The 23,598-nt window shown below is 40.0% G+C and overlaps 1 protein-coding gene and 1 pseudogene across 2 annotated transcripts in view; both read left to right on the plus strand.

The window, feature by feature from the left end:
• The window catches only part of CALCOCO2 (calcium binding and coiled-coil domain 2), a 40,634-nt gene extending 19,017 nt beyond the window's left edge, over positions 1-21,617 (plus strand). The window contains exons 3-12 of one of the 2 annotated variants that reach the window (XM_060203662.1): positions 3,079-3,181; positions 3,341-3,474; positions 5,214-5,339; positions 7,036-7,124; positions 7,496-7,565; positions 10,368-10,451; positions 14,578-14,673; positions 15,749-15,869; positions 19,693-19,721; positions 20,613-21,617. In XM_060203662.1, the coding sequence (XP_060059645.1) occupies positions 3,079-3,181; positions 3,341-3,474; positions 5,214-5,339; positions 7,036-7,124; positions 7,496-7,565; positions 10,368-10,451; positions 14,578-14,673; positions 15,749-15,869; positions 19,693-19,721; positions 20,613-20,792 (1,032 nt within the window). In that variant the 3' untranslated portion in view covers positions 20,793-21,617. Of the gene's footprint in view, positions 1-3,078; positions 3,182-3,340; positions 3,475-5,213; positions 5,340-7,035; positions 7,125-7,495; positions 7,566-10,367; positions 10,452-14,577; positions 14,674-15,748; positions 15,870-17,371; positions 18,032-19,692; positions 19,722-20,612 lie in introns of those variants that run through there. The other variant, XM_060203663.1, reaches the window with a different exon arrangement.
• Positions 5,771-7,028, plus strand: LOC132541953 (large ribosomal subunit protein uL6-like; annotated as a pseudogene).
• Positions 21,618-23,598: the final 1,981 nt, after the last annotated feature.

Consider the following 23,598-nt stretch of genomic DNA (forward strand, 5'->3'; position numbering starts at 1 on the left):
AGAAAGAAAGAAGTCAGACACCAAGACTGACTCGGTCCTCTGTCCATTGGAAACTGCAGGTAAAAAGAAGTTGTTTACTTACTTCAAGGTAATAGTAATTCTTAGGCCTTCTAGATGATATTTTGGTCACAGTGCCTTAAGAAACTCCAGGATGTGAATGAAAACGCCATAAAATTTCTACTTCCTGTACCACTGCAGGCTGAAGTAACTCTGAGATGCTTACAGCAATAGGGTGTATTAATGAGACAGTAAACATGCCCAAGTATACTCTGATGACTTCCACCGTAGCCTTTTCAACCCTTAATATATAACAAATGGAATTTATTTTTAGTTCCTTCTCTTCCCACTGGACTCAAGCAGGGTCAAAATATGGCAGTAAACATAATTTTGCTTATAATTTGCTGAGCGTTTCTCCTCTTTGAAGATACAATGGCTCCCTTTCTATTCTCTGGTGTGCTCTTACCTTTCAGATTCGATTTAAGTCATTTTTTAAATCCCTCTTCACATTTTGTGAGAGTGTTTCTTTCTTTTTTACTTAGCCAGCTTTCTAAGGCATGTTTTATAGTACTCTTATATCTTATGACTTACTGTCTTCAATACCTAGAAGAGATCTTATCTTATTATTACTCTTTATAACCAAAAAGCTTTCATTGAGTATGCATTGAGTACAAAACTATATATACCTGGATTCCCTTAAGTGGTGCTTCACAATATCTTTCTCATCCATCTCCAACATACACATAATTGGAAGGTATTTTTTTCCTAAGTGCATTTTTTTAAAACATAAATTGTCCATTTTAATTGGAATACACATTTCCATGGTTTTTAGCACTTCAAAAAATGTGCATCTTACATCCATTATATTACCTTCTTCAGAAGATATATATTGTACCTATATTTACATAAATTGAACAAATAAAGTGTATCTGTTAAAATGCCATTGTATAACTTAATTAGGTGATAAGACTGAATTGGACAGTGAAAGGACAAATTAATTGGGAGGGAAAATCAGAAGTGCTTCCTGATAAAAACATTCAGAAAACAGTGTTACAAGAAGATAGTAAGATTATTGTTCACAATCCCATAACCCTTCACATAAGAAAAATGTTAACAGAAGAAATGTAAAGATATCAAAGTATAAAATATCAGCCACCCAAAACATGTCTGGTAAAATGTTACTTTCTGAGAGGGCTCTGAAGGGTAGGTGGAGACGAACCTGTAAACCACTTTCATTGGAGAGGCTCTTTGGAAGACCTAGCTGCTAGATCCACACACACCCCACCCCCCATAAGTTCTCAGGTCTGTGTCAGAATTGGGAATGTAATTTCTGGCTCTTTGGTTCTGGTGTTAAGCAACTAGTTTTCACTTCCTTCTAAGACAGGCATTTTAGACTATGTGTGAGCAAATGTGTGTGTGTGTGCATTGTGCAGGTCCATGCCGATTTTCAGCATATCAGACATTTTACCATATATAATTATCATAGATAAAATTTTTTTAAAAGGATTTTATCCATGGTGGGTAAATCTTGTCATAGTGAACTCATTCTATTGTATCTCAACATAAATGGTATCTAAAAAAAAAGTAAGTGTATTTTAAAAAGACTGAGACCAGGTGCTGGGGAGGTGGCATAACAGTATGCTGCCTTGCATACACGAGGCTCTGGGTTTGATTCCTGGCACCATATGAGATCAAGAATGAAAATGAGTCAGAACTCCATGATAGTGTAGCAGTAGACTGTATTCTCTTACACACACATGCTCTGTCTCTATTGTACTGTCTCACAAAGTAATTATTTTTTAAATTAAGTCTGGCCTGGGGGGGGGTGGCAAGTGAGATATTCCAGAAAGAGAAGGATGAATATGGGATGATCTTGCTCATGAACATGAAATAAGAACAGAAAAGGGAAATACAAAGTAGAAATTGGACTGGGTTTGGGGTATTGCACCAAAGCAAAGGAGTCTGGGGAGAAGGAGAGGGCTTTCAGGTCCTGGTGCATGATGGTGGAGAGGACCTAGACTGGGAGTGAAACTGCTTTGCAGAAAATGGAGAAATTACTCCTATATCAGTAAAGTAATGTAAACCATTAATCCCCCAAATAAAAAAAAAATCTGAACTTATAAGCATGAAGTCCTGGGTTCACTCCTTAGCATCACATGTACCAGAGTGATGCTGTGGTTATCTGTGTTGTTTGTGTATAATATCTCTTACTTGTGAAAGAAATAAAACATGGATTTTTTTTTTTAATTAGACCTTGGGAAATGGTAGAGTACCAGTTTTTTTTTTCCCTAAAGATTTTATTTATTTATGAGAAAGATAGGAGGAGAGAAAAAGAACCAGACACCACACCACTCTGGCACATGTACTGCCAGGGACCGAACTCAGGACCTCATGCTTGAGAGTCCAAAGCTTTATCACTCACTGTGCCACCTCCCGGACCACGGTAGAGTACCAATTTTGAGACCCAGGCAACCATACTGGAGCACCATGCACAACAAGTGCTGTGCTGTCTCTCCTTCCTCAACGTCATTGTCTATCTTAAAATTTAAAAATAAAAGGATTTACAATCTGGGAGGTGGTATGGTGGATAAAGTGTTGGACTCTCAAGTATGAATTCAGCCCTCAACATCACATGTGCTAAAGTAATTCTCTGATTCATATCTCCCCTCCCCGTTATTAATAAATATTCAGGACAAAATAAGGAAAAGGACCCACCAGGAATGATGGAATTATGCAAGCACACACACACACACACAAAAAAAAAAAAAAAAAAAAAAAAAAAAAAAAAAAAAACACCGACCAGGTGACTCAGAGGTAGAGCATGTATATAAGGAAAGCTATCGGGAGGGGATGGGATATGGAGTTCTGGTGGTGGCAGTTGTGTGGAGTTGTAGCCCTCTTATCCTATGGTTTTTGTCAGTGTTTCCTTTTTAAAAATATATATTTTTTTAAATCCAGAGATTGATTTCCATCAGAGGAAAAAAAAACCCTTAAATAGTGTATAGTGTTTATAATACAAAGCTCAAGTAAATTTCCCCTGAGGTCTTTCTAATGCTAAGTGAGAGCCTCTTGCCATTATAGGTGGGATGGAAGACAACACGCGAGTATTACACCTTCATGTGGGTTACTTTGCCTGTTGACCTAAACAGTGAAACAGCGAAACAGCAGGAAGTCGAGTTCAAAGGTAAGAAAAATTCTCAAAGACAATATCCAAGACTAATGAATCCCATTAAGCTTGAGCTTTCTGGGACAGAAAAGATTTTAAATTTTTTTTTTTTTTAGATTTTTTAATTAACTTAACAGACCTTATTTTTTGAATTAAAATTTCTGTACGTGCTTTCAGCGTATTACCTGCCCAAGGATGATGAGTATTACCAGTTCTGCTATGTGGATCAGGATGATATGGTCCGAGGAGCAAGTATCCCTTTCCAATTCCGAAGAGAAATTGAGGAGGACATCCTGGTTGTTACTACTCAGGTTCATATACATTCTACCTCATCCATATTTGTCAATTCCAGGATAACATGGAATTTGAGTCAATAAGAATTTGTTGAATGCCTAACAAATACTATAAAGTTTTATACAGTAGTTATTCAAACTCACTCAGAAATGGCTTAGGAATATTAACAGATAATCATTATAAGTGATCTTTCCCTCTTCTAAAATTTTTGTAACTCTTCTGTCGATATTCATTTAGTCCTTTTTCTTTCTTTTTTTCACAGTATTATGTGCTTGATCTTATTGCTGTTCCACCCTGCAGATGCACCCCTTCTAGACTGCTGAGAATTAGGGAAACTAGGCTATAAAAATAGTGTGAGGGGCCAGGTGGTGGTGCACCTGGTTGAGTGCACATGCAACAAATCACAAATCAAGCCCCAGGCCCCACATGCAGGGGAGAAGTTTCATAAGTGATGAAGCAGGGCTGCAGGCGTCTCTTTCTCTCCCTCTGTCTCCCCACCCCTTCTTCCCCTCTTCATTTCTGTCTCTACCCTTAAGTAAATACTATATATATAGTAGTGTGAAGTTGGGAAAGTAGACCTCAAACAAATTTCATGACAAGGCATGCATTTATTAACTTTCTAACTACTTAATTTTTGACATCTTTGCATCTTATCACTACAATAAATTTTCAAGTTTCTGGGACCAGAGGGGGCTCAATGGTAAAGCACCTTCTTTGAATGCCATGAGATCCTGGTTTTTGATCCCCAGCACCACATGAGAGGAACAAGGAGAAAACTATCCATGAATGGTTAAGCAATGTTTTTCATTTCTCTCTATCTAATGCTTATTTATTTCAAATAGAGATAGAATTGAGAGGGGGCAGTCTGGTGGTAACACAGGGGGTTAAGCGCATGTGGCACAAAGCACAAGGACCGGAAGAAGGATCCTGGTTCGAGCCCCCAGCTCCCCACCTGCAGGGGAGTTACTTCACAGGTAGTGAAGCAGGTCTGCAGGTGTCTATCTTTCTCTCCCCCTCTCTGTCTTCCTCTCCTCTCTCCATTTCTCTCTGTCCTATCCAATAAAAACATCAATAACAGCAATAATAACTACAATAATAAAAACAAGGACAACAAAAAGGGAATAAATAAAAATATTAAAAAGAAATTGAGAGGGAAGGGGAAGATAGAGGTGGAGAGAGAAAGACATCTGCGGCACTGCTTCAGCACTCATGAAACTTCCACACTGTAGGTGGAAAATTGTGTATTTGTGCATGGTAACATGTGCACTGAATTGGGTGTACCACAGTCTGGTCCTTCATGCTCTCTCTTGATAAAAATATTAAGTTCTTTTGAGAAGCACAAAATATTTTTTGTGCCTTTCAATTTTGTTTTATAGCCTGTCAAACACAAACATTAATTTTATTTATTTGCTCAGTCATTTTAACAGTACACCAGCTTTCCAGTCAATGCTATAGTAGACACCAGAGATACAGTAGTTGTTTAAATGCTGTCTTCAGGGGGATGGATGGTGGCACACCTGGTTAAGCACACATAGTACAAAATGCAAGGACCTGGGTTCAAGCACCTGGCTTCCCACTTGCAGGGGGTGGGGGGTTGCTTTACAAGTGGCAAAGCAAGTCTGCAGTCCTATCCAACAACAACAATATCAGTAGCAATAATAGCCACAACAATGATAAAACAAGGATGACAAAAGGAAAACTAAATATTTTTTTAAAAAAAGAATCAAATGTGAGTTAATTGAATACTCGATCACAGGGAGAAGTGGAAAAGATTGAACAACAAAACAAGGAGCTTCGCAGAGAAAATGAGGAACTGCAGGATAACTTTGTCAACCTTTGTAATGAGAACGCAGACATACAGGCTGAGCTCAAAAAGAAGCAGGTAGGACTGCTGGTTAAGGATGAACTTGTACAGGTAGTATAATGGGTGGTGCCCCTTACGCCACACCACTTGTGACTGTGCTTGTGATCTTACTCTCTTATGTGAATATCTTGGAATGCGTACAGTCTTAAAGTAGGTTTTAAAAATATTTGTTTATTCCCTTTTGTTGCCCTTGTTTTATTGTTGTGGTTATTGTTTTGGTGTCATCGTTGTTGGATAGGACAGAGAGAAATGGAGAGTTGTGGAAGACAGAGGGGGAGAAAAAGACAGACACCTGCAGACCTGCTTCACCACTTATGAAGAGACTCCCCTGCAGGTGGGGAGCTGGGGGCTTGAACCGGGATCCTTACGCCGGTCCTTGCACTTTGCACCATGCGGGGTTAACCTGCGGTGCTACCGCCCAACTCCCACTCTTAAAATCTCTTATATATATAAACTACACCCAAGAAAAACAGCTTAGCTGATAAGAGCACAGGGCTTGTATGTATGAGGCTCAAAGCTCTTGACTTCTTTCTCTTAGATGAAATAAATGCCTTATCTCTTGTGAGATGAAATAAGCCTTCACAATTGTTACATATATTTTCTTACTTAAATAGTATGGTAGACCATTGCTATAGGGACTATTATTATCTCACTTTAATACTTGAGACTTAGAGGTCTTAAGTGATCTGTTATACAACTAACCAGTGATAAGTTCAGGATTTAAACCCAAACTTCTTCTCATTGTTTGTTTATTGGTTTAATGAGCAAGTGACAAATGTAGGCTCTAACACAAGATAAGTTAAGATCGGTGCATTTTTATGCAAAGAACATACAGTTAGAAAAATCTGAATGTGATGCCAAAAGATGTTCCTTCTTTGCCATATCTACTGCGAGAATGAAGAACATTCTCAGCAACTGGAGAATGTTGACATCTCTCTGAAGGGGGCTGCATGGTCATCGTGAAGGGCCCCAGAGGAGGGACTTCAATCACATCAAGGTAGAGCTCAGTCTCCTCGGAAAGAAAAAGCAGTAGCTCCGAGTTGACAAATGGTGGAGAAGTAGAAAGGAACTGGCCACTATTGGCACTATTTGCAGCCATGTACAGAACATGATCAAGGGTGTTACACTGGGTTTCTGATACAAAACGAGGTCTGTGTGTGCTCACCTCCCTATCAACATTGTTATTCAGGAGAAGGGGTCTCTTGTTGAAATCAGAAATTTCTTGGGTGAAAAATTAATACAGAGGGTTCGAATGAGGTCAGGTGTTGCATGCTTGGTATCTGAAGCCCAGAAAGATGAATTAATTCTTGGAGGAAATGACATCGAACTTGTATCAAATTCAGCTGCATTGATTCAGCAAGCCACAACTGTTAAAAACAAAGATATCTGGGAATTTTTGGATGGTATCTATGTTTCTGAAAAAGGAACAGTTCAGCAGGCTGATGAATAATCTCTAAGTTGTCCCAGCCACCCAAGCAGCAAAATAATGGGGTGAGACATCTGACCTACTTGTGGTTTCTTAAAAGATGCGATAAAAGCCATTACTGGTTTGGAACTTTTCCTTAAAGAAAAATCTTTATTGGGTATTTTATGCACTGCTGTGTCATGTGCTATGACTGACATAGTATAGTAAGTGTTCACTAAGTATTTGTTGACTGCTTGAGGTAGTTTTTGTCTTGGGCAAGATGTGCACCTTTGGCCTTTCAATCTGCAGGAAGAAATAGAAACCCTAGAGAAGATCAATCAGAAGTTGGAACAGAAATTGACAAGTCAGAATCACTCTTGGGAGAGAGAGGTGCTTCAGTGAGTATGATTCTTGCGTGGGAGGAACCACTGTTCTGTGGACACCGTTTAGTAGAGTCAGATTTAATTTCTGGGATTTGTTAGTAAATACTTCTCCTATTATGACAGCAATAGTTATGTCTCCCTCCTTGAACCATGAGCCCTTTGCTCTTGGCATAAGGAATTAATATCAGAATGGTAAGGAGCAATTAACCTGAATTTAATTAACACTAATTATTGAATACTTGTTGTTTGAGGTCAGAAAGGCAAACCAGGAATGAAGAGATTATTAGATTTTAAAACAATTCTGTAGGTAAAGAACCAAGCCAGCCTTAAATAATTAAAATTCTGGACAAGCTGACCTCAAATACTTTACCTCTCTACTTCCATAGACTGAAAAAGGAAGCCCAGAAGCTGTCCTCAGAAAATGAAGATATGGGAAACACAGTGGATCAGCTTCAGGTAGGTAGTGCCAAACCTTTGCAAAGTATATTTCTTTTTATTTATAAAATGAAAATATTGACAACACCATAGGATAAGAGGGGTACAGTTCCACACAGTTCCCACCACCAGAACTCTGTATCCCATCCCCTCCCTTGAAAGCTTTCCTATTCTTTATCCCTCTGGGAGTATGGACCCAGTATCATTAGGTGGAAGGTCTGGCTTCTGCATTTGGTTCTCCACTGGATGTGGGTGTTGGCAGGTCAGTCCATACTCCAAGCCTGTCTCTCTATGGAGGTGGGGCTCCAGGACACATTGGTGAGGTCATCTGCCCAGGGAAGTCAGATTGGCATCATGGTAGCATCTGGAAACTGGTGGCTGAAAAAGAATTAAGATATAAAGCAGAACAAATTGTTGACTAATCAGGAACCTAAAGGCAAGAATATAGTAGCTGATATTTGGGGTCTCCATTTTGGAAAAACCTAGTAGGACTATTTTAGGTATATTCCAAGGGTCCCTTGACTTACTAATTTTTGCCTGAGCCTGACAGCTAACATGTAGGTAGACCCAAGGTATTATCTGGGGAGATGGTATCATGGTTGAAAAAAGGACTAGAAAGCTGGATCAGGGAAAACAGTGGCTCCCAAATATCTAAATATTGTTAACTGGAAACCCCATCGATTTGATCTAGTGTCTATATTCAGCACAGGAGCCTGTGTAACTTCTGCATCCCTGTAGGTCTGAGCTCACATTCTGTGGTCACAGGAGCATTCTAGGCTGCATTAATTTCAGGACCTATCTTCCTTGAGTGGTAGAGTATGTTGCCCAACCTCCATTCGGAGAATGGAACAGTTCCTGCCATTGTTGATTCACATTGAGGGCAAGATCCTATAGGGGCCCATAAAGGAGTCCATTACGTTGTTCCTGATGGAGATGACCAGTGACAGTGGAGAGTGGGGTATGTTAGAATTCTAGGCCCATCATGTCTGTGTGGGAATCTCAGGACTCCCTGACTAGGGCCCAGGTGATGGGGTGGCCTGGTAGTGATCAAAGAGTCATCCTTAAAGTATGCCAGTCTCTTGCCCTTATTCAGTTTTTGTAGTCCTTACTTTGTCTGACAAGGTTAACTTTGGAGTGATTGAGGGAAGTGATGCAAGATGTATTTCTTCGTCTCACCACCACTCCTCTCTGGATAAGAGTGCATTTCATTATAGAGAGACCCAACAGTACACCATTCAAAATACTAAAGTTGCAGAGTCTGTAATTTCCATTCTTGATCCCTTCCCTAGACCACCTCCCTTTTGTTTTTAAGGTTTATATTTATCACAAGCTCTTAAGATGAATGACTGCCTTTATGTCATTGGTCTTCAGACTTTTTATGATTATTATTATCTGTATTTATTTATTGACTAGAGACAAAGATCAAGAGGGAAGGGGGAGAGGGACAGAGGGACTTCTGCAGACCTGCTTCACCACTTGCAAAGCTTTCCCCCCTGAAAGTGGGGACTAGGGGCTCAAACTGAGGTCCTTGTGCACTGTAATTTGCACTCAACCAGGCACACTACCACCCAGCCCTCCAATTGTCAAATCTTTTTAAAAGAAAATCTTATTTGAATATAAAGCAGATAGCAGTAGAATTCATCTTTCTCTTTTAAGAAACTATGCCTTAAAGAGGCCTTTAAAAGTGGTTAGTCAGTTTTCCTTCATTCTTAGAGCTGAAAGATGAAGATGCTGTAAGTTGGGAGCTACTTCTATTACTGTTGCTTAAAAAGCATTGTCCAGGGAGTCGGGCAGTAGCGCCGCAGGTTAAGCGCAGATGGTGCAAAGCACAAGGACCAGCGTAAGGATCCTGGTTGAGTTCCCCCCCCACCCATCCTCCACCTGCTGGGGACCTGCTTTCTCTTCTCTCTGTCTTCCCCTCCTCTCTCCATTTCTCTCTGTCCTATCCATTAATGACAACAAAACAAGGGCAACAAAAGAATAAATAAATATTTAAAGATTAATTAATTTAAAAAAAAAAGAATTGTCCAGAGTCAGAGAGATAGCTTACTGAAGAGAGTGTGTGCTTTGCTATGCATGTAGCCCAAGTTTGTCACAGCACTGAGGGAAACTAGGATACCATGATGTATCTGTCCGTCTCTCTCCCCCTCCTCTCCACTTCCTCCTACTCCATACTTCATCCTTCTCTCTGAAAAAAAAAAAAAAAAACTTGGCCCAGGGAGCAATGGAGTAGCATATATGTAGTGCCCCAGCTCCACCAAAGAGGTAAATAAGTGTTGTTCATAGCTGGGAGGTGGAGTCGGGCGGTAGCTCAGCGGGTTAAGCGCACATGTCCTTAGGACCAGCCTAAGGATCTTGGTTCAAGCCCCCTGGCTCCCTCCTGCAGGGGAGTTGCTTCACAGGTGGTGAAGCAGGTCTTCAGGTGTCTATCTTTCTTTCCCCCTCTCTGTCTTCCCCTCTCTCCATGTCTGTCTGTCCTAACAATGACAACATCAATAACAACAACAACAATAACTACATCAAAAAAAAAAAAGGGGCAACAAAAGGAAAAATAAATACATAGCTGGGAGGTTGCTTAATGGGTAGAATCCAGGACTTCCATGAATGAGGCCCCCATTAGATCTCTAGTACTGCATATGCCAGAGCAGTGCTGTGGTCTTTCTCTCTCTGATTCATAACATAAATAAATAGGGACCAAAAGATACTTCACTGAGTAGACTTCATCCCTTACTATATTCAAGGTCCCATGTTTAATTAGAAGTTTTGTTATTGTTTAGTTTTTCCTTCTTTAAATCTTGTATATGTGCATTAATTTTGTTTTAGATCCAACTGCAAAAAAAAGAGCAAGAAATGGAGAAGCAACAGAAGAGTCTGGAGAAGATGAAGCAAGAAGCAACTGCTGCATCGGTGAGACACCACGAGTTAATGGCATGTCTATCTTTAGATGTCGGAGGCGCAAAATGCCTTTTTAAATGATTGAGAAGATAACTAAATTGTACTAGAATTAACTCTGAATATTATTCTTTCAATCCAAAAGGGCAGAGTATGACTCACTTATAAAAATGGGTAGAGGTGGCACATATTTCTTTCTTAAATATTTTATTTATTTTTATTTTATTGGATAGAGACAGAAATCAGGAAGGAAAGGGGAGAAAAGGGAGAGAAACCTGTAGCACTGCCATACCACCTATAGGAATGGATCCTTTCACATTACAGCACCTGCACTTAAGCAGGTGTGCCACCACCATACCCTGAAGTGCTGAATGTTTCTAATGTGTGATGAATGATTAATGAGTATTGAAAGTTAAACTTCCTTCATACTGAGTCAGAGAAGACAATGATTATAAAGTTGAACTGTATGAAACAAATATATAATTAATATAGTAGCAGCTATCATAATTATCAGTTATGTGCACTGAGGTAATAAAGTAATTGAGCTTAATCAGCTAACATCCTATAATTTCTTAGAAAAGAGGCCTCTTGGTGATGAGTGGTGCTTCACTTAATTATTAACCAGTTAATGAGTATTATGTATATACTATATATAGATGCATAGAAGACACTATATCTGTATGTTTGGTACTGGGGATAGAAGTCAGGGATTCATACATGCAAAATGTGCGCTAAACCAGTGAGCTACATCCCTAGCTCCATATAGTATATTTTAGCCTGATATAATAAAGAAGTGAAAATCAGTTCATAGATTAAGTTTAGCCCAAAAAGTGTCCTGTTTGACCTAGATAGTGTTGTTTAAATAATTAGAGTAGGTAACAACACTTAGAAGTAGAAATATTTACCATTTTAAAAGTTCCAGGGGCTGGGTGATGTCACACCTTACACACATTACAGTATGCAAGGATCCAGTTTCAAGTGCTTACTCCCCAGCTGAAAGGTAGGGGAAGCTTTGAGTGGTGAAGCACTGTTACAGGTGTCTTTCTCACCCAATCTCCCCTTTCCCTGTCAGTTTTTCTCTATCCAAAATAGTAAATAATTTTTTAAAATTTATTTTTTTATCAGAGCACTGATCAGCTCTGGTATTTTGGTGGTGCAGGGGATTGAAACTGGGACTTTCGAGTCGCAAGCATGAGAGTCTGTTTGCATAACCATTATGCTGTCTACCCCCACCCAAATTTTAAAATTCTTTATTTTCAGCTTTTTCTACAGGGGAAAATAAAAGGTGCTAGCAACAACACAGAGCTCACATTCCCACACAGTAGCGTTATTTGGAACTGAATTAATGTTGCACCCCTTAGAAAGTTCCTGTGTTTATATTAGCTACAGTTTCCATTGCATTCAGTTCCTATATTAAATTACATTACTACTCTGGCTAGTACTAACACATTTGAGCTTGTGATTCTGGCTATATCAAGAAATTACTGATTTAAATAGTCTAGAGTCATTTACAGGTTTGAACTTCCTGTGATAAGTGTGAGTTTCCATGATTTTCATAAACCTAGGGTCTTTCTAACTGACCTATAGCAGCTCTTTATTCCCTGTGCATTCAAAAGTTCTCTCTACCTTTGAGCAATATGTATCTTATACTTCAGGAGCCTAGGAGCAAGAAAGTAACAGTAGAGGGACAGTTAGAGTAAGAGGTGGAATGTCTCAAGGTAAAGGTAGAGACCAGAAAAGGCTGGGGTTTTTTTGTTTTCATTTTGTTGCCCTTGTTGTAGTTAAAGACTTTCCTAAAGAAGAACAAGGGGTGCCAACAATTCCACAGACAAAACAGGAAACTCAAGGGCTGCTGCACTGGTAGGTGACAGTGATAAGGGGCCCAGAAATCAAGGAGTATTTTAAAAAGAAATCTTGGGAGGCAGGTGGTAGTGCAGTAGTTAAGTGCAGGTGCCTCAAAGCTCAGGGACTGGAGTAAGGATCAAGGATCCTGGTTCGAGCCCCAGCTCCCCACCTGCAGGGGAGTCGCTTCACAAGCGGTGAGGCAGGTCTGCCGGTGTCTATCTTTCTCTCCCCTTCTCTGTCTTCCCCTCCTCTCCCCATTTCTCTCTGTCCTATCCCACAACGACAACAACAATAAAACAAGGGCAACAAAAGGGAATAAATAAATAGTTTCCAATAAAAAGAAGAGAGTATGAGACCAAAAACAGCCTGAGGATCCCTAGAAATATAAATTGCATCTCATTCATGGGGTGAAGGGAAGGTTTACATAGCCACTGTTCAGGTTTCAGTTCAGACTAAAGTAGTGCTTTCTCATTGTTGCCTTTTGAGGAAGTGAAGGAGGACAGAAAGAGCCAGTAAGAGCCAATGTGGGTGGGCAACCAGGAGCCTGCAGTTAACATTCTCATCGGGTAGCCTAGCACTCTGGGCACCAACATTCAAATAAAAAGTAGGGTGGGGGGTTGTTGACACTACAGCTAGTAGGATAAGGTCAAATGGTTTTGTGAGGTGCACATCTATCTAGTAGATAAAAGATGAGCACTGAAATATACCTAGAAGCTTGGAGTTTATGAAACTAGTCAGATTAACCCATCCTACTAGGTAACCCAGGACCCAAGTCTTAGGTTCCTTGAACAGATACCTTCCAGGGTTTCTTCCTAGTGTAACATGAGTCCAGATAGTTATTCTCACAACTAGAATCATACCAGCCTCAATCTGATTGTTTCATACTACACTGGATGAGATGTTTATGTAAGACAAAGATAACATTCTCAAGGGTGGGTGCAATTAAACAAGGCTGTTTATCCCTTATTCCTTTTTTTTTTTTTTAAATAATTTATTTCTTTATTGGGGAATTAATGCTTTTCATTCAACAGTAAATACAATAGTTTGTACATGCATAACATTCCCCAGATTCCCATTTAACAATACAACCCCCACTATGTCATTCATCATCTTTCATGGACCTGTATTCTCCCCACTCACCCACCCACCCCAGAGTCTTTTACTTTGGTGTAATACTCCAATTCCATTTCAGGTTCGACTTGTGTTTTCTTTTCTAATCTTGTTTTTCAACTTCGGCCTGAGATTGAGATCATCCCATATTCATCCTTCTGTTTCTGACTTATTTCACTCAGCATGATTTTTTCAAGGTCCATCCAAGATCGGCTGAAAACGGTGAAGTCACCATTTTTTACAGCTGAGTAGTATTCCATTGTGTATATATACCACAACTTGCTCAGCCACTCATCTGTTGTTGGACACCTGGGTTGCTTCCAGGTTTTGGCTATTACAAATTGTGCTGCCAAGAACATATGTGTACACAGATCTTTTTGGATGGATGTGTTGGGTTCCTTAGGATATATCCCCAGGAGGGGAATTGCAGGGTCATAGGGTAGGTCCATTTCTAGCCTTCTGAGAGTTCTCCAGACTGTTCTCCACAGAGGCTGGACCAATTTACATTCCCACCAGCAGTGCAGGAGGGTTCCTTTGACCCCACACCCTCTCCAGCATTTGCTGCTGTTACCTTTTCTGATGTGTGACATTCTCACAGGAGTGAAGTGGTATCTCATTGTTGTCTTTATTTGCATTTCTCTGACAATCAGAGACTTGGAGCATTTTTCATGTGTTTCTCTGCCTTTTGGATCTCTTCTGTGGTCAATATTCTGTCCAAGTCCTCCCCCCATTTTTGGATGGGGTTATTTGTTGTCTTGTTGTTGAGTCTGGCAAGCTCTTTATATATGTTGGTTATTAAACTCTTATCTGATGTATGGCATGTAAAGATCTCCCATTCTGTGAGGGGTCTCTTGGTTTGGGTAGTTATCCCTTATTCCTAGCATAGTCTTGAGGTTATTTTCATAAACTTACTTTATCTTACTCCAGCTAAGCCCAAAGAAATGGGCATCTTGATACCAACTCAGGGCCTTTTAGACATTTTGTGAAGTCACTTTTCTGGAAGTCCTTGTCCCTTTTAGGATTACTACTCCCTACTACCACACTTGCCTTCTACGTTACCTCAGTTCCTCCACTTTGGAAAAAGTGATCTTCCACAATCTCCTTATGTTAATCCCCTGGAATCCAGGTACAGTATGTGTAATCCTAACTTTTTTTTTCTTTTTTTTTTTTTTTATTTTCCTGACAGAGGCACTTCTCCCAGCTATCAAGAAGACTGGAAGAGGAAAAGGATATGACCAACGATCTGAGGAGAGAGAAAATGAATCTGCTACGGGAACAAGATGTAAGTATGTAAGAGGGTAGGACTCTTTAAGGGGATAGAGTAAGATGACCCAGGAATGTTATGACATATGAAGGGCCAGGGAGAAAACAAAACAGTAGCGCATAGAACTTGCATGAGTAGATCCCAGGTTCAACCCCCTGGCATCACCAATAGTCAGCTGAGCAGAGCTGCTCTCCAAAAAACTAAGAAAACAGAAGTTGAATGAGGGGCCCTTTGTATGAGACACTTGCTCTGGCTTTGGGGGGTAGGGATTATTTCAATAGTAGTAATCAGTTGAAATAACAATATAAGCATCCACTAAGAGTGGGGCTAGATAGCAAATCAGTTGTGCAAAGAGACTCTCATGCCTGAGGCTCCAAAGTCTAGGTTCAATCCCCTGTACCACCAAAAGAAAGAGTGAAGTACACTAAGAAAACTGCCCTAGGAAGAAGACTAAAAGAAACTTTCTTCTATCAATAATGTAGAGCAGTTCCACAATTTTTAAAAACATTTCAAAGATTTTACTTGAGAGAGAAAGATGGAAAAAACCAGTGCATCACTCTAGTATAATATAATATTGAGGATTGAACACAAGACCTCATGCTTCTAAGCCCAAAGCTCTAGCCACTGCACCATCTCCCAGGCTGCAGCAGTTTCATTTTTATATGAACCTTGGAATCTTTCAGATGGTATTCATTTAGACATTTCAGTTTATTTTTTGTGTGGCCTGAAAGGTGGCACAGTGGATAAAGTGTCAGACTCTCAGTCTTGAGGTCAGGTTTGATCCCTGACATTTTATGCCAGAGTGATATTCTCATTCTTTCTTATGATATTAAATAAATAAATACTATAAAAATTCTTTTTTTTTGTATTAATCTAAATGAAATTCAGTGTATGTTTAAATTCAGGTATTAGAAACTCAAAGCTTCAGAGGATTAAGGCTGCTACATCCCTTCCTTGTAGAAGTATGGCTTACTATCTACTTGGGCTTCTCCATCGCCACATTGTTAATTGAGAACCACCAACAATAGGCATCCCCTAGCCAGTTCCTTCTCGTCATTCATTGTTGTTGTCTCTATCAATACTCTATTCTCAGGCTTTAAGAACAACCATCAAGAAGCTGGAGCACAGCGCGAGTCTGGGTTCTCGCGTTTCATCTTATCTGAGTCCTTCTGTTGACAAAAGTTCAGGATTTGGCTACAGAACCCCTTTTTCTGGTAAGAGGACTTTGCCATTGAAGCTGGATAGTTTCTGCCTACAGCATCCCTTTCCTCCTAATTTTTTTGGTCTCAAATGCTAATTAAGGCCAGTGTACCTGGTAAGTTAAGACTTAGCAGGCAGAAACTGAGTACCTAATAGAAAGACTGCCGGGCGAGAAATGTTAATTGAGAAATAAATCTGAATCTAGAAGACGCAAATCAGATCATTCGCCTAGAGGCAGCAGACACAAATTGAGTCCCGAGGCTATATTCCAAATATATAAATCAGAGAAATGTCTCTGTGTGGAAGATATACACATACAAAGCTGAGGGAGCTAATTAGGGTTTAGAAATGGAAGCACAAATGTTAGGTTTAGCAGCCCAGGAATGGGCAGTTACTATAGCCACTACCTCAAAGGCCTGATAAAGAGTAGCAGGATTTTGTTCCACAGAGACTGCTGAATGGTTTGGAAGACAAAACATGAGGATGAAAGCCAGTCTTGTTATACAAAGACTTGGGATCATGTGCCTTAGAACTTTTTCTCCAAATGTGATGTGAGACCCCATTTACTTTTTATTTTTTAATTAGCCTATATTTTTCTTTTTCTCTCACTAGATAGCACAGAGGAATTGAGAGGGGAAGGGGAGATAGAGGGAGAATGACAAAGACACCTGCAGACTTGCTTCACAACTCATGAAGCTCCCCCCTGCATCTTGGGAGTGGGGCTTAAACCCAGTCCCTATGTATGCTAATGTGTCTTTAAGTGTGCCATTGTCCATTGCATGACCTTTTTTTGGACACTATAAAGCAGGGATATTCTCTTAACGTCAGAGTCTTTGCAGTAGGCAGAAATACACATTACATTTTTTTCTTTAAGAATTGTTTAAGCTTTGTGGCCCCCCATAGGACCTTGCCCTCAACTTGGATCAATAATGCTAGATAATAGTCCATCCTCCCTTTAGAGGATGGACAACATACTCTATGCCACACCTGAGAAAGATGGGTCAATACTGGGGCAGCTACTCATGACCACAGAGTGTGAGCTCAGATCTAGAGGGATGCAGAGGTCACACCGGCCTATAAGCTAATTATAGGCCCCAGATCACATCAAATCGATGGTGTTTACAGTCAATATTTATACCCCTTTCCCATATTAGGGAACTACTCTGTTCTCTGATCCAGCTTTCTGGTCCTTTTTCCAGCCATGATATCATCTCCCCAGACAATAACTTGGGTCCAGACTCAGGGTCAAAAAGAAAGAAGTCTTTTTATCCCATGAAACTGTGTGTATTACATTACAACACAGGGGAATTTTTTTTTATTACCTAACACTAAAGTGTTGAAAACTAGTATAGCCACAGGCCCTTTGGAGTTTAACTAAAATATGCCTACTAGCTATCTACAAAATGGAGGAAAAAACCCCCCCCCAACTCTTTATCTGCCCTATTCCAGCCCTTAGGTCCATGATTGGTCAACAATTTGTTAGGCTTTGTATGTTAACTCTCTTGTCAACCACCAGGTTCCGGATTCTAATATGATACCGACCAGACGTTCCTGGACAGAGGACCCCACCAGTGTGTCCTGGAGCTCTGCTTCCCCAGAACCCTTCCCCACTAGGGAAAGAGAGAGACAGGCTGGGAGTATAGATTGACTTGTCAACGCCCATTTTCAGTGGGGAAGCAATTAGAGAAGCCAGACCTTCAACCTTCTGCATCCCACAATGACCTTGGATCCATACTCCTAGAGGGTTAAAGAATAGGAAAAAAATCAAGGGCAAGAAAAGGGAATAAATAAATATTAAAAAAAAAAATAGGAACTCTATCAGGGGATGGGATGGGATACAGAGTTCTGGTGGTGGGAATTGTGTGAAATTGTACCCCTCTTATACTATGGTTTTGTCAATGTTTCCTTTTTATGAATAAAAAATTTTAAAAGGGGGGGAGAGTAAGATAGTAACAGGCTAGAGATATGGATCAACCTGCCAAGGCCCAAGTTTAGCAGAGAAGCAATTAAGAACCCAGCCCGCCTAGTAGTCAACCCACATCTATGACTTTGGGAGAATCACTGTAGTTTCCAGTGGAGGGAATGAGAACACAGAACTCTGGTGGTGGAAATGGTGTGGGATTGTACCCATGTTATTTTGCAAATTACTAATAAAACAATTTTTTAAAAAAAAGAATTGTTTAAGCATTTCATTTAAAAATGAGAATCTTTAAATCTGTTCTCAGGCTATTCCCTTGTTACTGTTTTTATTTTAAAAATCTTATTTCTCACACAATCTTATTTTCCTTCACAAGTGGTGAAGCAGGTCTGGAGGTGTCTATCTTTCTCTCCCCCTATCTGTCATTTCTCTCTGTCCTATCCAACAACAGAGAGATCGATGATGGCTACAACAATAAAACAGCAAGGGCAACAAAAGGGAATAAATATTTTTTAAAAGAAGTAGAAAATCTTATTTCCCACACAATGAAAATAGGTTACTTTTTTTTCTGATTATATAGGATACAGTAGCATAGAGGACCATTGAAGTATGCCATTTCATTTTCATTGTTTATCTGTTTTTTTTGTTTTTTTGTTTTTGCCCCCTTTATCATTGACCTAGATTCCCTCAATTAGAAGTAAATTATGGAAGTTTGGCAGTAGCGCAGCTGGTTAAGCACATGTGGCGCAAAGCACAAGACTGGCATAAGGATCCCGGTTCGAGCCCCCCAGCTCCACACCTGCAGGGGTGTTGCTTCACAGTCGGTGAGGCAGGTCTACAGATGTCTCTTTCCCCCTCTCTATCTTCCCCTCCTTTCTCCATTTCTCTGTCCTATCCAACAACTACAATAAAAGGAAGCAAGAGAATAAATATTTTAAAAAGTAAATTGGGAGTTGGGCGGTAGCACAGTGGGTTAAGCAAACATGGCGCAAAGCGCAAGGACCAGCGATAGGATCCCAGTTCAAGCCCCCAGCTCCCCACCTGCAGGGGAATCACTTCGCAAGCGGTGAAACAGGTCTGCAGGTGTCTGTCTCTCCCTCTCTCTGTCTTCCCCTCCATTTCTCTCCTATCCAACAAAGACAATAACAGCAACAATAATAACTACAGCAATAAAAAAGGGCAACAAAAGGGGATAAATGTTAAAAAAAAATGAATAAATCACTTAAAAAAAATAAATTACAACTGAAAAGGAAGCAGAGGCAATGGGAAAAAGAAAACGAGAACTATAGAAAACACCTGCTGGGAGTCCGGCGGTAGGGTTAAGCGCATGTGGCGTAAGGATCCCGGTTCGAGCCCCTGGCTCCCCACCTGCAGGGGAGTCACTTCACAGGCGGTGAAGCAGGTCTGCAGGTGTCTTTTCTCCCCCTCTGTCTTCCCCTCTCCATCTCTCTCTGTCCTTTCCAACAACGACAACAATAACTACAACAATAAAACAAGCGCAACAAAGGGCGTAAATATTTTTAAAATAAAATGGTACTGATTTAAAAAGAAAATACCTGCTATGGGGTCAGGCAGTAGCGAAGCAGGTTAATTGCACATGGCACGAAGCGCAAGGACAGGCATACGGATGCCAGTTTGAGCCCCCAGATCCCCACCTGCAGGGTATCTTTCTCTCCCATTTCCTATCTTCTCTTGATTTCTCTCTGTCCTATCCACCAACAACAGCAATGACAACAATAATGACAACAAGAGCAACAAAATGGGAAAAATAGCCTCCAGGAGCAGTGGACTCATAGTGCAGACACTGATCCCCAGCAATAACCCTGGAGGCAGAAAAAAGAAAAAGAAAACATCTGCTAGAACATAGAGCATCTAGAGATCATTTTTCATTGTATTATTTCTTTTTTTATTACCTCCAGGTATCCAAGAAAGTTCTGCTGCCAGTCTGGTAAGTATTTGATTCATGAAGTTGCCCACATAAAATCTTTGAGAAAATTTCTCTTCTCCAGTTCTCGTAAGGACATGGTTAATTCTAATGATTTGGTAGTCAGTTGAGTCAATTTGTTCAGTGTCCAGAGCTGAGAAAACTTGTTGAAGTGGGAAGGAAAAAGCACATTTGAAGGCTAGAAGATAGCTCACCTGATCGGGAGCACACTTTGCCATGTGCACAGCCTGTGTTTAAATCCCACCACATGGGAGTGCCTTAGCATCAAGAGAAAACTCCAGTACTGTCATGTCTCCCCTCCCCCATATATAGATACAGACAGATATGTAGCTAAAAAGGATGAAAAAAGCTGGCCCCTGCTGAGCCCCTTGCACTGCAACAAATACTAAAAAGAAGAAAGCACATTTCATCCTCTAACAATCTACTCAAAATCTCCACCTATGAATAGCAGAACTAGGGGACAGAGACAGCACAGTGGGTATGCAAAAACCTCTCAGGCCTGAGGTTCCAAAGTCCCAGGTTTAATCTTCCACATCACCATAAACCAGAGCTGAGCAGAGCTCTGGAGAATGAATGAATGAATGAATGAATGAATGAATAGTGATGGTAGGAAAGCAATGTGAACTAGATAACTAGCCAGAAATGGTATGTTCAGTGCCCCTTCCAAACTGGAAACTGATGTTTCAGCAGTATTATGTTCTTTCAGTCCTGGAGTTAAAAGTCCAGGGAGCATCTCCAAAGGTAAACTTACTATCCACTCAGTTTTCTGGTTCTTGAGTACCTGTCATCTTCCAACCATTATGCTAGGTGCCAGTGATACAGTAGAAAATAAAACATGGTCTGTGTTGCATATATAGTTGCCATTTATACTGACCTCATTGTTCTTCCTGCCAGTTCTCCAAGAAATGCTCCACTTGCGAATCAGATTTTGCTGATGAGAGTTTCGATCACACCTTGGAGCAGCAGCACAAGGAGACCCTTCAATTGGTTTGTACAATTTGTGGTGAGATCTTCCCAGGAAAAGAGAAGCAAGTCTTTGAAGATCATCTTTTCTGCCACTCTCTATATAGTTAGTGTCCCAACCTCTTGGGTCAGTATTGTAGGCACAAAGAGGAACCTATATAATCTGCTTTGAGTTGTAACCCAAAATTCTGTGTAACCTGAAATTATTGGGATTTACCCACAGTCTTGCTGCTCTAAAGGTGAAGTCCTGTCAGTTATCTAAAGGATTGCATTAAGAAGGGCTGTTACTGTGGATACTGTATTTTAAATCAATCTCTCACCCTCTCTGTGGTATCCAGTTTTCTGAGGCTCTCCAGTGCAAGAGATAGAATAGACCTGACTATTCACAAAGGCCTGACTCAAGTACTAAGTGATTAGTTCTCCAGATTGTCCCGCTACCATTCTAGGTCAGGCCTTACTGATATTTATACTCAGTCCTCGGTCTTAATTCTGGAGCTGGAGATTGGCCAGAGGTTGAGAAGTTTTTCTTCCTCCCCAAGCCTCTTCAACTCATTTTCTAGGTTAGTGGAAAAAAAAAAAAAAGAAAGAGAAAAGAAAAAAAGGAACAAGAAAAATAGAAATGCAATTTGGATTCCAGAGTTTTCTTATATTGACTTCTCAGCTCCCAACACAATCATCTTATTGAACCAGTATTTTTTTTTTTTTTTTTATCACAGAAAGCCTCCTTTCTCTCTAAATACCTCTGATTGTCATTTACTACTCTTTGGGCTTTCCTATGCACATAACTGTTATTGTTCTTTCTTAATGATTAGTAAGACTTGTCAGAAACTTCATGTTTACAACTTTTTGAGCATGTTTGAGTATGGATCAGTAGGAATAATGAGAGTTATTGTTAACCTCTTTAATACTAAAAATAAACTTACCCTCTATTTCAAAGACCTCAGTGGTTTAAAATAAACTTTGAACTTATGACATTTTAATTTTATGGAGAAGGTGTAGTCAAAAAGGATTATGGGGACTGGTAGTCCTAACCACTGATTTCTCTTCACTTCTCCTAACTAGTCAACATAATAGAATCCTGGCAATTGTCTTGAGGTGGGAGCGAGTGATAAAGCATTAGTTTGACTACTTGTCCTGACTACTTGTAACTCTCCATGCGTTTTCTAGAGGGGGTGTTGTGGCTTTTGGTGCCTTTTATGAACTAAGTTCAATTCCCTGGATCCAGATTTGCCTAATTGAGTTGTAAGGAAGCAATTCCATTTTCTCTTGCCCCTCCAGGGACTAAATAAATGTAAATGCCTCCCAGGCAGTCAACCAGCTGGTCACTATATAGACTACTAGAAAAACTTTTGAATGGTGTGAAATGTGGTGTCATAAATAAGAGTAAGCCAACTATAATTCTGCATTCCTTCTGGGTCTTTCCCTGACACAGAGCTATGCCCTAGACTAATTATATTGTACCACCAGTCACAGTTCTTTGCTTTTATTTTTCCTTTGATAAAAAAGAAATGAACTATACTCCTCCTGTATCACTATTTCAGTTAGATGTCCCTTGGACACATATCTCTTTGTCCTATCCAACAACAACGACATCGATAACAATAATAACTACAACAACAATAAAAAAAAAACAAGGGCAACAAAAGGGAAAATAAATAAATATATTTTTTAAAAAATTTTTTAAAAAGATAGTTCCAATGGAAGAATTGCTGCTTCATTTTATTTTGTACTAGTCAGCCCTTAATTAAGCATGTGAATGGAGAAGAGCAGTGATACACATAATCCAAATCAGTGAATACTATTTTCTGGTGAATTACCCATCCCTTTGCACCTACTACCCCGAGGGTTCCCATGATTGTCAATAGCAGCAGGACTCTTCCCACAGGGTTGGTGAAAAAAAAAAAAAAAAAACATCTGAGGTGTTAATGATCCTTTTCTCCTGGTTGTAAAACAAAGCATCCTTAACCACTGTTCATTATCCCCAGCTGCTCTTCCCAAGACTTTGAAGGGGGAAATTATGCTCCAGGCAGTTACTATAGGTAAAGGAAACAATCATTTTTATATAACCCACCCCTCATCCCAATCTTTCCCCTCTGGTTCTTTACACTCCCCACACACTATATGGCTTTCCAGTGCCTGCAAAGAAATCGCCGAAAGTTATGAGGGCAAATAGTACCAAATAAATATATAACCTATGTACTTATTATGGCAACAAGTCTTTACTAGTTAGTTTGACTTAGTCTAAAAATGTGTTTGATTACCTTAGTGCACTTACTTGAAGGGGTGGGGCAAGAGAGTGTTGGAGGAAAACTAGCTGAAAACTCAAAAGAGAGAAAACTGACAATAAACCTAGGACCTTAACACCTGTTGCTTCAACCCTTTTTTTCCTAGCCTTACTAAAAACTGGGATGAAATGAAACTGCCTTGATGTTTAAGTATTCTATTATTCAAATAATTTTTTTTTTTTTACCAGAGCACTAATCAGCTCCGGTTCACGGTGGTACAGGGGATTGAACCTGGGACTTCGAAGCCTCAGGCATGACAGTCTGTTTGCATACCGTTACGTTATCTACCCCTGCCCTCAAGTGATTTTTCTACAGTGACAGTGGGTTGCACTGAATGGAATATAACTTTAATAACCTGGTCTCCTAGCAACAAATGTTGATGAGATGCAGTCCATTACCTAGGGGTGAGGAAATGGGACTTATATTCATAGAGATCAACCCCAGATAGTCACTTGATTCCCCCAGGATAGCCAGTAATAGTCATCAGTCTCAGTGCTCTCTTTACTTGATCTCATATAAATATTAAAATAATGTTTTATATGCATGTAGTACCTAAGTTTAGCATGCATTTTGTATATTCCATGTGTTTTCAGATGTCCTTTGCCAGCCATTCTTTTTTATCCTTCTTCTTT

Source organism: Erinaceus europaeus, chromosome 12 (genome assembly GCF_950295315.1).
Source record: "Erinaceus europaeus chromosome 12, mEriEur2.1, whole genome shotgun sequence".
NCBI classification, from domain to species: Eukaryota; Metazoa; Chordata; class Mammalia; order Eulipotyphla; family Erinaceidae; genus Erinaceus; species Erinaceus europaeus.